The 11,391-nt window shown below is 45.9% G+C and overlaps 1 protein-coding gene across 1 annotated transcript; it reads right to left on the bottom strand.

Moving 5' to 3' along the window:
• Nucleotides 1–839: 839 nt before the first annotated feature.
• On the bottom strand, nucleotides 840–10,782 carry LOC121597546 (transmembrane protease serine 9-like). Its single transcript, XM_041923368.1, has 12 exons — nucleotides 10,622–10,782; nucleotides 10,395–10,436; nucleotides 10,125–10,332; nucleotides 9,890–10,054; nucleotides 9,690–9,775; nucleotides 9,206–9,606; nucleotides 7,540–7,632; nucleotides 7,113–7,213; nucleotides 6,708–6,833; nucleotides 2,473–3,378; nucleotides 2,168–2,329; nucleotides 840–1,632 (listed from the first exon to the last, which is right to left on the bottom strand). The coding sequence occupies exons 1-12, from the start codon at nucleotides 10,719–10,721 to the stop codon at nucleotides 1,245–1,247; spliced, it is 2,778 nt and encodes a 925-aa protein (XP_041779302.1). The 5' UTR covers nucleotides 10,722–10,782; the 3' UTR covers nucleotides 840–1,244.
• Nucleotides 10,783–11,391: the final 609 nt, after the last annotated feature.

Raw genomic sequence — 11,391 nt, 5'->3', positions numbered from 1 at the left:
GTGGATGGAAAACTCTCAGAGCCTTTGCTATCGCCAAAGGTCTGCACCAGGAAGATAGGCTTGACTGTCTCCTATTCAACTGGACGCTAGAGAGATCCTCGACTCGAGGTTGGATACTACGGGAATCATCTTCTATAAGTCAACCCAGATCCTGACATACACTGATGATATAGACATCATTGGTCTGCGGCTCTCCTATGTAGCAGAAGCCTACCAAGGGATCGAGCAGGCGGCAGAGAATCTCGGATTGCAGATAAAAGAGGCAAAGACCAAACTGATGGTGGCAACATCAGCGAGCCTACCAATAAATAATCAGAATCTACGTAGGCGTGACGTGCAGATAGGTGAACGCAATTTTGAAGTCACCCCAGAATTCACCTATTTCGGGCCAAAGGTCAGCAACGACAATAGCAAGATCATTCTATCATTCTATAGCCTGAGAACGCAGTATACCTCAAAGAACCTTTCGCGACGGACGAAGCTGGGACTATATAGCACCTATATAGTTCCGGTAATCACATACGCTTCGGAGACATGGACTTTCTCCAAATCTGACGAAACCCCGCGGTGCCTTAGCCGCTTTCGAGGGGACAATGCTCAAAAGGATTCCTTGCCCCGGTATGTATGAAAGCACAATGAAGGAGGCCGCTGAAATTTTTCATGTATGCATCAGTAAATGATATTTTATAAATGGCCACTTATGTCACGATATTCTGATAAATTCAGCATCAGAAACCCCACTCTCAACAATCACCCTAAAAATAGCCAAATTAAACGGAACTGCTAAATAAATTGATCGGATTGTTTGGAACAGCTTGCATACAATGAAATACAAAGTGTTAAGAAAATACAAATACATAATTTTATTCCTACCAATTTGCACGTACATCCACACGCTGTGATGGAAAGGTCGGCTAAACCAAACCGAATTCCATCACCCACACGACACCACGGCCACGGTCCTGCCCACTCGAGCAATCAACAGTCTTCCACGAAAGGACACGGCTCGTTTCTCTTTGCGTGAATTGTATTGCCACGTTCAGACGCACTACCCCCATCCGCGCTAGAGTTGGTGTAACAATTTAGCAGATAATTTTCGTCACATTTGTTTACGGGCACCATGTGCGCCATGGGCGGTTTTGGACTGGGCGATTTGATACTCCCCTCGCTTTTGCAAATAGCAGTACAATTACGCTCGCCACTGGCCACCCAAAACCGCAACGCATGCAGCCCCCGTAATGCCCCTACATGTACAGACTAATCCAATTGATGTAGGACGAGATGCGCGTGGCAACGATCGGTTCACCGCCGGCACACTGCCGGTCGTAGCTGTACAGCCCGACCAGATATGGCAAATAGATGTTGTTGGTGCGCTGCAGCGTAATAAACGGATTGCCCTTGCGCCCACAGTTCGGTGCGTCGGCACCGTCCGGTCGCAGCCGGAACTCCTGCCAGCAGAGCTGATCGTTCGTCAGCTCGGTGTGCGAAGTGAACAGCTGGCAGTCCCGGTTGTGTACCACGTTCTTGTCCCGCGCCGTTAGCGATTGACCGTCGAAGTGTACCTCCTGGCCGTAGTACGGAGTGCGGTTCAGGTCGCGCCACAGGCAGGCCGGAATTGCATTTTCGTTGACGCTGGAAAAAAGGGGATGAAAAAACAAAACAAAATGTAAAGAAAGAATTTGAATTTGCGTAAAAATAACTAGAATTTAATGTGACTCGTACAAACACTGTTTAAAGTGTTGGGTAAAGGAACACATTTTCTACCAGGGAATTGTGTCCTTCGTTAATGCAATCGAACCTTCCAGCACGACCAGCCCCGTGCAACAAATCTAATCAAATATTAGCTTTGTTCCGTTCGAGCTCGGCATTGGGTATAATTTATTTAAAATCTAATTTCAAATATCATCCCTCTGCACACTCACGCTGGTGTGAACAAGGTCCGACACCATCGAAAGCTCAAATACCACCGCAACACAGTGCACAGTGCCCGTGAGCTTTGATCGTTTAGCTCTCGTCGGTGCATACCAGCACACCTTGGTACGTTCGTCGCCACACCACACCAGCAACCCCGTAGTCCGTATTATTAGCAAATGATTGAACCAACATTGATGGTGCATTCGCTTGCTTGCATTGCTAAGCCTAGTGTTTGTCCGTGCCTAGTACTTACAGTACGTCCGATTCCAGCTTCAGCACCGCAATGTCATTGTCGTGCGTTTTCGCATTGTAACTCGGGTACCGGATCGTTTCCTTCACGCGTATGATCTGTGCCGCACCGTCGTAGATTCTGGCGACATTCGTTTCGCCGACACTGACCACTTCCGGGCTGCGTCTGGAATGTTGCACCAGCAACGAGGGACAGAAATCGAGGAAAGCGTAATTAAATTATCATCGCCTGACGGTCGAGCGAAAAACGATTCCCGGGCGCCGGGATTTACAGAGAGCTCTTGAAAGCTCAGCCGCAACACACCGTACCTTCGCACACTGTTAGCACAGCCCGCCGTCGTGAGCACCGTGCTCAGGTTAATTAACGTGCCCGTGCAGTGCCAGGCGGTGGCCGTCTTGTTGACCTTCCAGCCAATCATCACCGAGTGCGGATGGGCACCGTCCTCGAGCGGCAGGGCGGTCCCCCGGTCGCCTACAAAGTCGGCGTACTTCTTGCGGAACCGCTGGTAGTTTGTTTCGCACTCGGTCAGCAGCGGCAGGTGGGCGGTCGCGATGAAGGAGTTCACCGGACAGCACACAATGGGGGCCGTCTCGTTCGTGCACACCTTCACCACATCCTTGGCGAGCGCCCGGTGCGAACAGTGGTCGATGTGGACGCACACGCCCGCCTCCCGGTCCGACGCCTCGCAGATGTAGTCCAGCGCCAGCTCCTTCTCCATCAGCACCTGCGGTACGGTCTGCACTTTGGTCGCCTTGTAGATGATCGTGTCCATCCAGTCGCGGAACGCGATCGCTCGCGAGGCAACGAGCGGCCGCCGTCCGAACCCGCAGTCCGGTGCGTACGAGCTTACGCCCACGAGATCCTCCGGGAAGGGGTTCGGGTCGTTGGGCGGGCGAATCTCGCCCAGCACCTCGTTACCGTTCCATGGTTCGCACGCACCCGGCACGAGATGATCGCCGCCCGAGCCGAAACAGAACTGGGTGGCGTTCAGCCCGCTCTTCAGTATACCGTAGCCCTTGTACGCTTCGGTACAGTTGGCGTTTGCCACGCGCTGCAGCGTGGCCGTTACGTAGCGTTCCGTGCCGTCCGCATTGCCATCCGTGCGCCCGTCATCGTTCAGGTTGTACGGTCCGATGCCGAACGTTAGGTACTCGCTTTGATCTTCCTCACCCGGTGCTCCGATGCATGACACCGCCTTCCAGTCGTATCGATTACTGCCGGGCAGTGCGCGGTGGATTGGGGCAAAGCGGCAAATTTATGTGCGGAAAAAAGGTAAAGGAAAGTTTAGGTTAAAATTTAATGCTTTGAAGTACGATGGAGCCATTCCAGAACATGGAAAGGAATGCCAAATTCACGGGGTTGTCTTGCTCCTGCTCTGTTTATCTTTAATTGAAGCTTTTGATACGAAAAAGAAAGTATCTCAGAAAGAAGACCCCTTAGAGCGGAACCTTTGTAAACCCTTTTTAGTTAATCCAACTCTGATGACTTCAGTAAACGCATCAAGACTTGATACAAAATTTTAGAATTTTCGCTTATTGCTTGAACAATCAGTTTGCAGCTAAATTGTAAAACGATAACCAATACCATTGTCGTGCAATTTCAGTTCCAATGCCAATCAAGAATCGTAAATAATTCCTTGAATATTAATTTTTAAGTTGAAAGCGATGCTATGTCATCCCATTCTTCACCAATATTTAACTCTAACATTCAATGAATCTGAATAAGAATGAGCTCATTACGGAATCCACATGCTTGTTTAGCTGTTTTTCTCTTTTATGTAGTTTATACTTAAAAGAAAACTGTACTCTTCATTAATCTGCTCTTTTTTTTTTGTTTTCATTATAAGAGTAAAGAAACAAATTTATAAAATATTGTTTAGAATTAATGAACCTTCGTTAATTACATGGACCAATAGGATTGAAACTTATTGGTTGTTATTGGGATTAAATAAGCTTCATAGGAGACGTAATGCGAATCTTTCCGGTACAACTGATCCACCATAATTGTTGGCTAGATTCAAAATAAATGTATGTCCTAGAACAGCGGTCGGCAAACTTTTGAGACAAAGGGCCAACTTTAGTAAATGATCTAAAGCCGCGGGCCAGGAGAATGTGGTTTTTCTGTTATTGTGATTTAATTATTACAATATAAAATTTTAGAAACAAAATAATTGGTTAATGATACCAAGCAATGCGATTGGTATTACAGGGTTTACCTAGCCAATCGAGCGTCGTCAAAGCGTTATCGGTCACCATAAATACTTTTTCTGGCGACGTAAACCTTCAATTGGGTACTGTGATTTCTATTCGGGCCTTGTGAAGTTTGTGGACGTCGTGTATACCAGTTTCGGCATTTTGGTCGCCAATATCTTGGCACTATTAGACAACAATCAAAGCATCGAAAGAAATCCCAGATTCATTTTGAGGTTCCAAATGAAGCTGAAATGAAGACAGAGGGACAAGTGGCTACATTACTGCGTTAGCTGGATCGGGTGATCGATGCAACCCACCAAACAGTAAAATAATACCTGGGAAACATGAATAAACACATCAGGAATTAGAAATCGCATCCGCGCAAACAATTACGCGAAAACTCAATGCAATCATTTCAGGTGAATTTCAACAGAATTTCCATATAACACCCTAGTCTGCCAACTGGTCCAACATCCGTCACCTGTGTCCCATTGATTTTTTTTCTGCAGCAAAGTGATGCAAAAACTCTACTCTAACGATTATTTTTTCTTCTAATTCCCTTTAATTATTCTCCTTAGTTTTCTATTACTCTCTTTTTTTTGCTAAGTTTATGATAGTCTCTACGCTCTACCCTTGTTTTTTTTTTCTTTTCTTTTTTGCTAGGTCAAGACTAGGTTAGTTAGGCTTAGTTTTTCATGAATTATTTTGTTTATTTGTTAGTATTTAATTAGTTTTAAGTCTATTATATTTAGCCTTGATGGCGGATATTGTATTAAATAAATGAAATGAAATGAAATGAAATTATGTAGCGAAAACTTAGGAGGAATTGACGAAAATCGAAGGTATTACTTAAATCATGCATGTCTTCGTCCACCATGGTAAAAATTCCTAACTGACTAAAGGCAATTCGCAAAGTCTTGATCTTATTTGTACAAGTAAGCTTAAATAATTCCCTTTCAATAGATGTAAATGTAAAGAAATTATCTTTCCTAGTTTTTTTTTCTACAGCCAGCCAGAAAATAGCATATTTTTCATGCAAAAGTTATGGGGATATTGACCTCGGGTTCGAACATAATGCGCGGTCCGTCATTCCATAGTTCTTTAATTTAAGTTGAAAAAGTACGATGGTATAAAATGTTATTCTATAAGATCTTCAGTAATTTGTGTACGAATCGTTTCTTCCCATCTTTCAAAATCAGTCAAATCCTTTCGCGGGCCGGATTGAAAGTTGCGGCGGGCCGCATTTGGCCCGCGGGCCGGACTTTGCCGACCGCTGTCCTAAAATGTTTCGTAACTACAACAGACCGATTAGAACTGACTATGAAAGATGCGCTTATAGCGAGAAGCGTCGTATGACTGAGATGGCTTGTAAATTTAATCTAAGTTATTTTTTTCTGTGGCTTAATCTTAGCAATGCTAACGAAACTGCTTGTTAATATTGCAGAATTCGTTAAACTTGATTTTGTTGTGCCACCATTTCTTACAGTTAGGTAAGTTTAATTTTTAATACAATTATAGGGTTGCATATTAGAATTATCAATCTCATAAACAGTCAACAGTGTCTAATTAAGAGTTTACTAAAAACAATGTCCCAGACCAATAGGCACTACCTCTTTTGCTATCTTTAATGCCACTTAACTAGAAACCAGTAAAGTAAATGATTGTGGACAGAGCCTATTAGCATCAGAAAGCATAAAATAGATTTCACCTTAATTGTTATAAATTAATAACCTTTTACAGGGTTTTTACGAGTCACTTTATCATGTAAACTGCATATTTCATTTGACATTGCTTTGTTGTATCCTTACTTAATATTTTGAAATGTAGAATTCCAAAATATTGAGGCTGTTTATGCAATTCTAGTCCAAAATTATGATCGGGTTTATGTATTAACAAATTGATACATATTTCCTTAAACTTTCGTAAGTATGCAACAAAAACAGAATGCCATTAGGTCGTCAAATTGGAAGAATGTTATGCGATTGGAATAAAAGTCAACCACTGAACGCATATACGCTTTAAGATATGTTCAAAAAATCCATCCCATCCTACCAAAGCTTGTTAAAAAACGTTAAACTCAACAATCCCACCCAACAACTACGGACTAAAGCGACCGTTTCCGACATGTTTTTAATGGGCTTCAAGCAGCGGATACATCGAAACACAGCATAAACGCCATCAATAAACCTCCCCCCGCTTGTCTCGTTTCCACACCCGCCCACCGATCAGCACACCGTTGCGGGTTGGCTGGCAAGAGCGACCAGCCAGAACAATCGAGAACAATGCACGACGGTCCGGCCGTAGAAAGGCGGAAGGCGAACGGAAATAAATATAGCAACATCACAACTCACCGGTTGTCGGTTTGCAGCCGAATCAGTGCTAGATCGTTGTAGAGTGTCTTCCTGTCGTACTCCGGGTGGAAGATTACTTCGGCTATCTTTTTCCAGTCGTTGCGATAGTTCACCACATTGACATCACTGTCTCCAGTGGTGGTGGTGGTGGTGGTGGTGGTGCCCCCAGGGTCCAGGGTTCGTGCGATCGGGTAAGCCAGTCCAGTACCGAAGAAGGCAGGATGCCAGCGGATGGATGGAAGCGGAAAACGAATGTTAGATAAAATTGTTAACATTTTCATTTGTACCCATTCTCAGTTTCCTCCCGTTCCACTCTCGAGGTTGTTGGGAAGAAGCGGAGCGAACTTGTGGCAGGGATTTGTCCGGTACCAAGATTCGGTTGCGGTCCCACGAGCTTCCACTTACACATCCTTGACGCATCGGGCAGACGTCAGTGCAAAGTCCTGTGCAACAATTGTGCAACCGCAAAGCCACTCCACGTTCTCACCATCCTTGCCCACAGCACACTGAAGTCCAGCAGCGGGGATGCACCAGCATCGAGGCGTCCGTGTTGGGGAGGTCCGCAAAAATCGTACAACGAAAAGTCGAAAAGATGCTCTCGTTAGCTCCTTACCAGAAAACGCTCAAGACTCACCGTGCTGTGTGCTGGCCGTTGCTGACAGGGACGGTACGAGCAGATGTTTGTACAGGACGCACCTGTACCTGCACTTTGCTCAGAAGGAAGGAGGTAGAGGGGGGGGGGGAGGGAGGATGTGGGAACTGCAGCCCGTCAGCGTCGTACCCACAGCCAGCAGGGGCCACCCGTGCCAGTAAATATCGTTGTTTAACTAACCTTAAATTCTTTGAATACGTGCAATTTAGCACGCAAAGGATTTGCCTCGACCGTTCCCTTCTTGCCGGTCAGATGAGTTTCCAGGGCGGTGGTCTGCAAAAGAGCACAGAGAGTCGAGTGAGCACAGCATGCACAACCACGGCGAAGTGTCTAGTGGGCGCGTGTCTAACGTGTGTATGTATCCCAGCAGCAAGAACACTGTACACACACACATACACTGGTCGGACAGCTAAGCTTAAGAAGCGTAACATAACGAGCATTAAATCTGTTAACGAAGGGATCGATTTGTTACGTATCGTTTGCTTATCGTTTGCACTGTGCGGCCCAGGGCCACAGCACCGGGAACTTCGCTGGAAGGTACGGGGCGCGTGTCTATTAAAGATCAACAGCAATTCGCTTACGTCACTGGTGCGTTCATTGAGTGTCCGTGTCTGTGTTGCTATAATTTCTCAAGCCGAAGTAAATAATTCAATTAATTACGGGAAACCCGGAGGAGGAGTTCTATTGAATCTCTTTCTTCTTTCCCCGTTGTCTTGAAACGCTTCAAATCAAACCAACTTGATTGCTGCATTGCTGTCTTGGGAGGATTGTTGTTGCCTTCACAGCAAACCGGGACACTCGACACGAAAGATGGTTGCGATCCATCCATTCATTGTCTTTTACCATTACCGTTGAAGCTAACTTGTCCCGGGCTTTAAATACAGGCTTTTATCTACACGGCTCAATTGAATTACACTAAATCTTTGTAAATGTAAATCTCGACATAGCATAGAACATTACAGCAAAGCAGTTCAAATTACATCCAACACTCATCCTCATCCTATTACAGAGAGCGCAGGATGATGGCAAGGTGTGCAACTTTCTGTTCGGCGAACTGTTCACCATCAATGAATCAGCAATCATTCTCTTCCAACAGCTCTATGTTTTTGCTGCTGGCTGAATTCTTGCTAGCTATTTTGATGAGGATTTAAATTGCAACATAATTGAGTAACTGATAGGTAGCATATTGTAGGGAACAGTATACGGACGAACAGATATGGTAAAACTTGTCTGTGTATCAAATAACTTATACATTTAAGGAATAACAAAGGGTTGTTTATCAACGGATATTAAATTATTGTTCACAGTCAAACATTGATTTAAGCCACTTGTTGTAACCGTTGTAGGGTTCCGCAGAACTGTCAGCCAAGCACATCGCGGTAAGGACAAAAGATAGATAAATAGGGCACGAACGGCAGTTTCGGCCCTTTTTAGCTAAACGAATACACCGAGCAAATACAAGCCACAAAACGCCTAAAATAAAACTAATTTTTTGACATCACTTCTAAGCCAAAAAAATTTGGTTACCTTTTGTTAGTTTCCAACACTACTCTTTTTTAAATTTCAAACTGCTCAAACACACCTGGAGTGTTTGTCTAACTAAAATTTTCATGAAAAATGAAGCAAAATGCTTACTCCATTTGTTTAAAAATGGTAAAATTAGGCAAGAATTCAATTTTAGCAACTTTCAGTGAGCACATTAGATACTTATTGCTTTGAATATTCACGAGACATTGACCACAATAACATCATAATCCACTGGAACGTTCTGATCACTGAGCTAATTTCCACTTGTGCGTCAATTTCATTCCACCACTTTCGACCAACTGCAATCACTCTGCCTTACCTTCAATTCCGGTGCAACGAGCGATGTGTCCAGCTCCCGCCGGGAGATGTGCCGAATGACGCACTCTGGCGGATGGTACACCAGCTTCGTCACGGCTTCAATCCACAGAATGTAGTGCGGAACCTTCGCATACACACCGGGCGTTGTTGCACCGCACGGCACACCGAGCGCCGACACGCCGACAACAAACGGCGTGTACCGAGAGCTGGACAACAGCTTCACCTGCAGCGGACCGCCCGTATCGCTCGGGCAGCTCTTAAGCTGCTCATCGCCCGCACACATCAGCATCCGGTTGATGCCCTTTCGGAACGCTTCCTTATTGTCGCGGTACCAAAACTTGCAGCGATCTTGATTGATCGGATTGAGCGGGGTAGTTAGAATCGGTGGCGATACTTCTGCATCTAGTAAAAGAAAGGCAAACCCAGGGCATAAAAATCAGATGCAACAAAACCTTCCAAACCCTGCTGGCGGTGCGTTTACTCACAAAAGTCCCAGCCCGCAGCCTGCAGCTTGTCGAATGTTAGGGAATCGTTCGTGTACAGGCAGGCTGGTGTGACGAAGTCGGTGACACTGAAACACAACAGCCAATGGATAAAACCGGTTAATTGGGCGCTTGTTTGCGTGCGTTCGCTTGTGCCGGCCCAGAGAGACAGACTCAAGGCACCCGTGGCGGACCCCACTTACGTCACGGATTTCTTTAGCCGAAGCAGCGCTATGTCGTGGTACGCGCTGCTAAAGTTAAACTCTGGATGGCGGATAATTTCCGCTATCTCTACCTGCTGCGCATAACGATCATCCTTGGCGCTGTACAGATCGAGATCACCCATACGTACCACGGTGGGTTCAACGCTGCAAAAGAAAAAAACGAAAGAAATCAGTTATTTCCAGCACATTCGGAACACTGCACCCGGACACTAACCCTTCATCCTGCGTGCAGTGTGCAGCGGTTAGAATAAAGTTCTCCGCTATCAGACTGCCACTGCAACGCCACTCAATGTCGTCACCACTCTTGGGCTTCCAGCCTATCGCAGCCAGATGGGCGAACTCGCGGGAGTACGATGGAAACTCTTCCAACTGCGCTGCCGGTGGTTCATCATGAGCTAGCTTTTGCAAACGCAGTGAACAATCTGCAAAGAGAAGGAGAAATTGAGCGGTTACTTTATCGCTTTGTTTTGTCTTCTTTACTTACCCTCGAGTGAACCGGAATCGGGAAGTGTATGAACGCTGAGCTCTGAAATGGAAGCCAAAAGCGAACCGATTACCGAGTAGAAAGGGGAAACGGTGGATTCACTGGTACAATCGCTGTGTTGTAACCTTGGCACTACTCCCGTTACGGATTCTTTCCAAGCGCACTTCCTCGTGTGGTGTGGTTAGACCACTGCTAACCACACACTCTTACACACACACTGAACTAACCTTCAAACGATTTGCGAAATGCCTGCACGGCCCACCGATCAGCTGACGAGACGAGCGCCAGCAACAGTCCCAGCAGCGTTATCGTTCCGCGTTCCAGCATGGTGCCCAAGCGACTGAAACGCCGGCCGTGCGAACCGTACGGAGCATAAGACGCACACAAGAACTTATGTAATGAAAAGGCCGATCGAACGCGAGCGAACGAGCGAGTGAACGAAAACCAAAATAACGCACCACACCACGAAACGCACAACAAACAACGTGTATGTGTGTGTGTGTGTCTTGATCGGGCACCGCGCAAGGTGGGAGGGTTCGTCGCTTGCTGTAGCCAGCGATCGCTCAAGTCTAACGTGCCGCGATTCCGCCGCAGTGGGTGCAGACTTCGATGCCGGCTTACTTTCACTTTTTCAAGCGACGCACAAGGGGCGGTACGATACGTTGCATTGTGTGATTGTGTTTGGTTTGTTGTGCGACATGCTGGTGGAACTTTGAGCTGCAGCTGCGCGATGTTTTTTTTCAACACACGTTGATAACACTGTACAGGAGTTACTATGATGCTTCAAAATTGTTCTGTGCGATTAACAGCTTTGTCTGTTAACTTTAGCCAACCATATCTACAATGCATGTTACCATCCAATCAGAAAACGTTAAAGATTTTAATCTAGTCTTTAGCATCATGCTTTAAAATTGTAGGTCCATATGTTCCAAAAGCTGGTGTTGCACTTTGCACACGCTGCGTCGAGTCAAAACCATCCCACGTGCTTATTCCCACG

This window comes from Anopheles merus, chromosome 3R, assembly GCF_017562075.2.
Source record: "Anopheles merus strain MAF chromosome 3R, AmerM5.1, whole genome shotgun sequence".
Taxonomy (NCBI): Eukaryota; Metazoa; Arthropoda; class Insecta; order Diptera; family Culicidae; genus Anopheles; species Anopheles merus.
The sequence above is the reverse complement of the archived record's forward strand: the minus strand, read 5'-3'. Positions and strand labels throughout refer to the sequence as shown.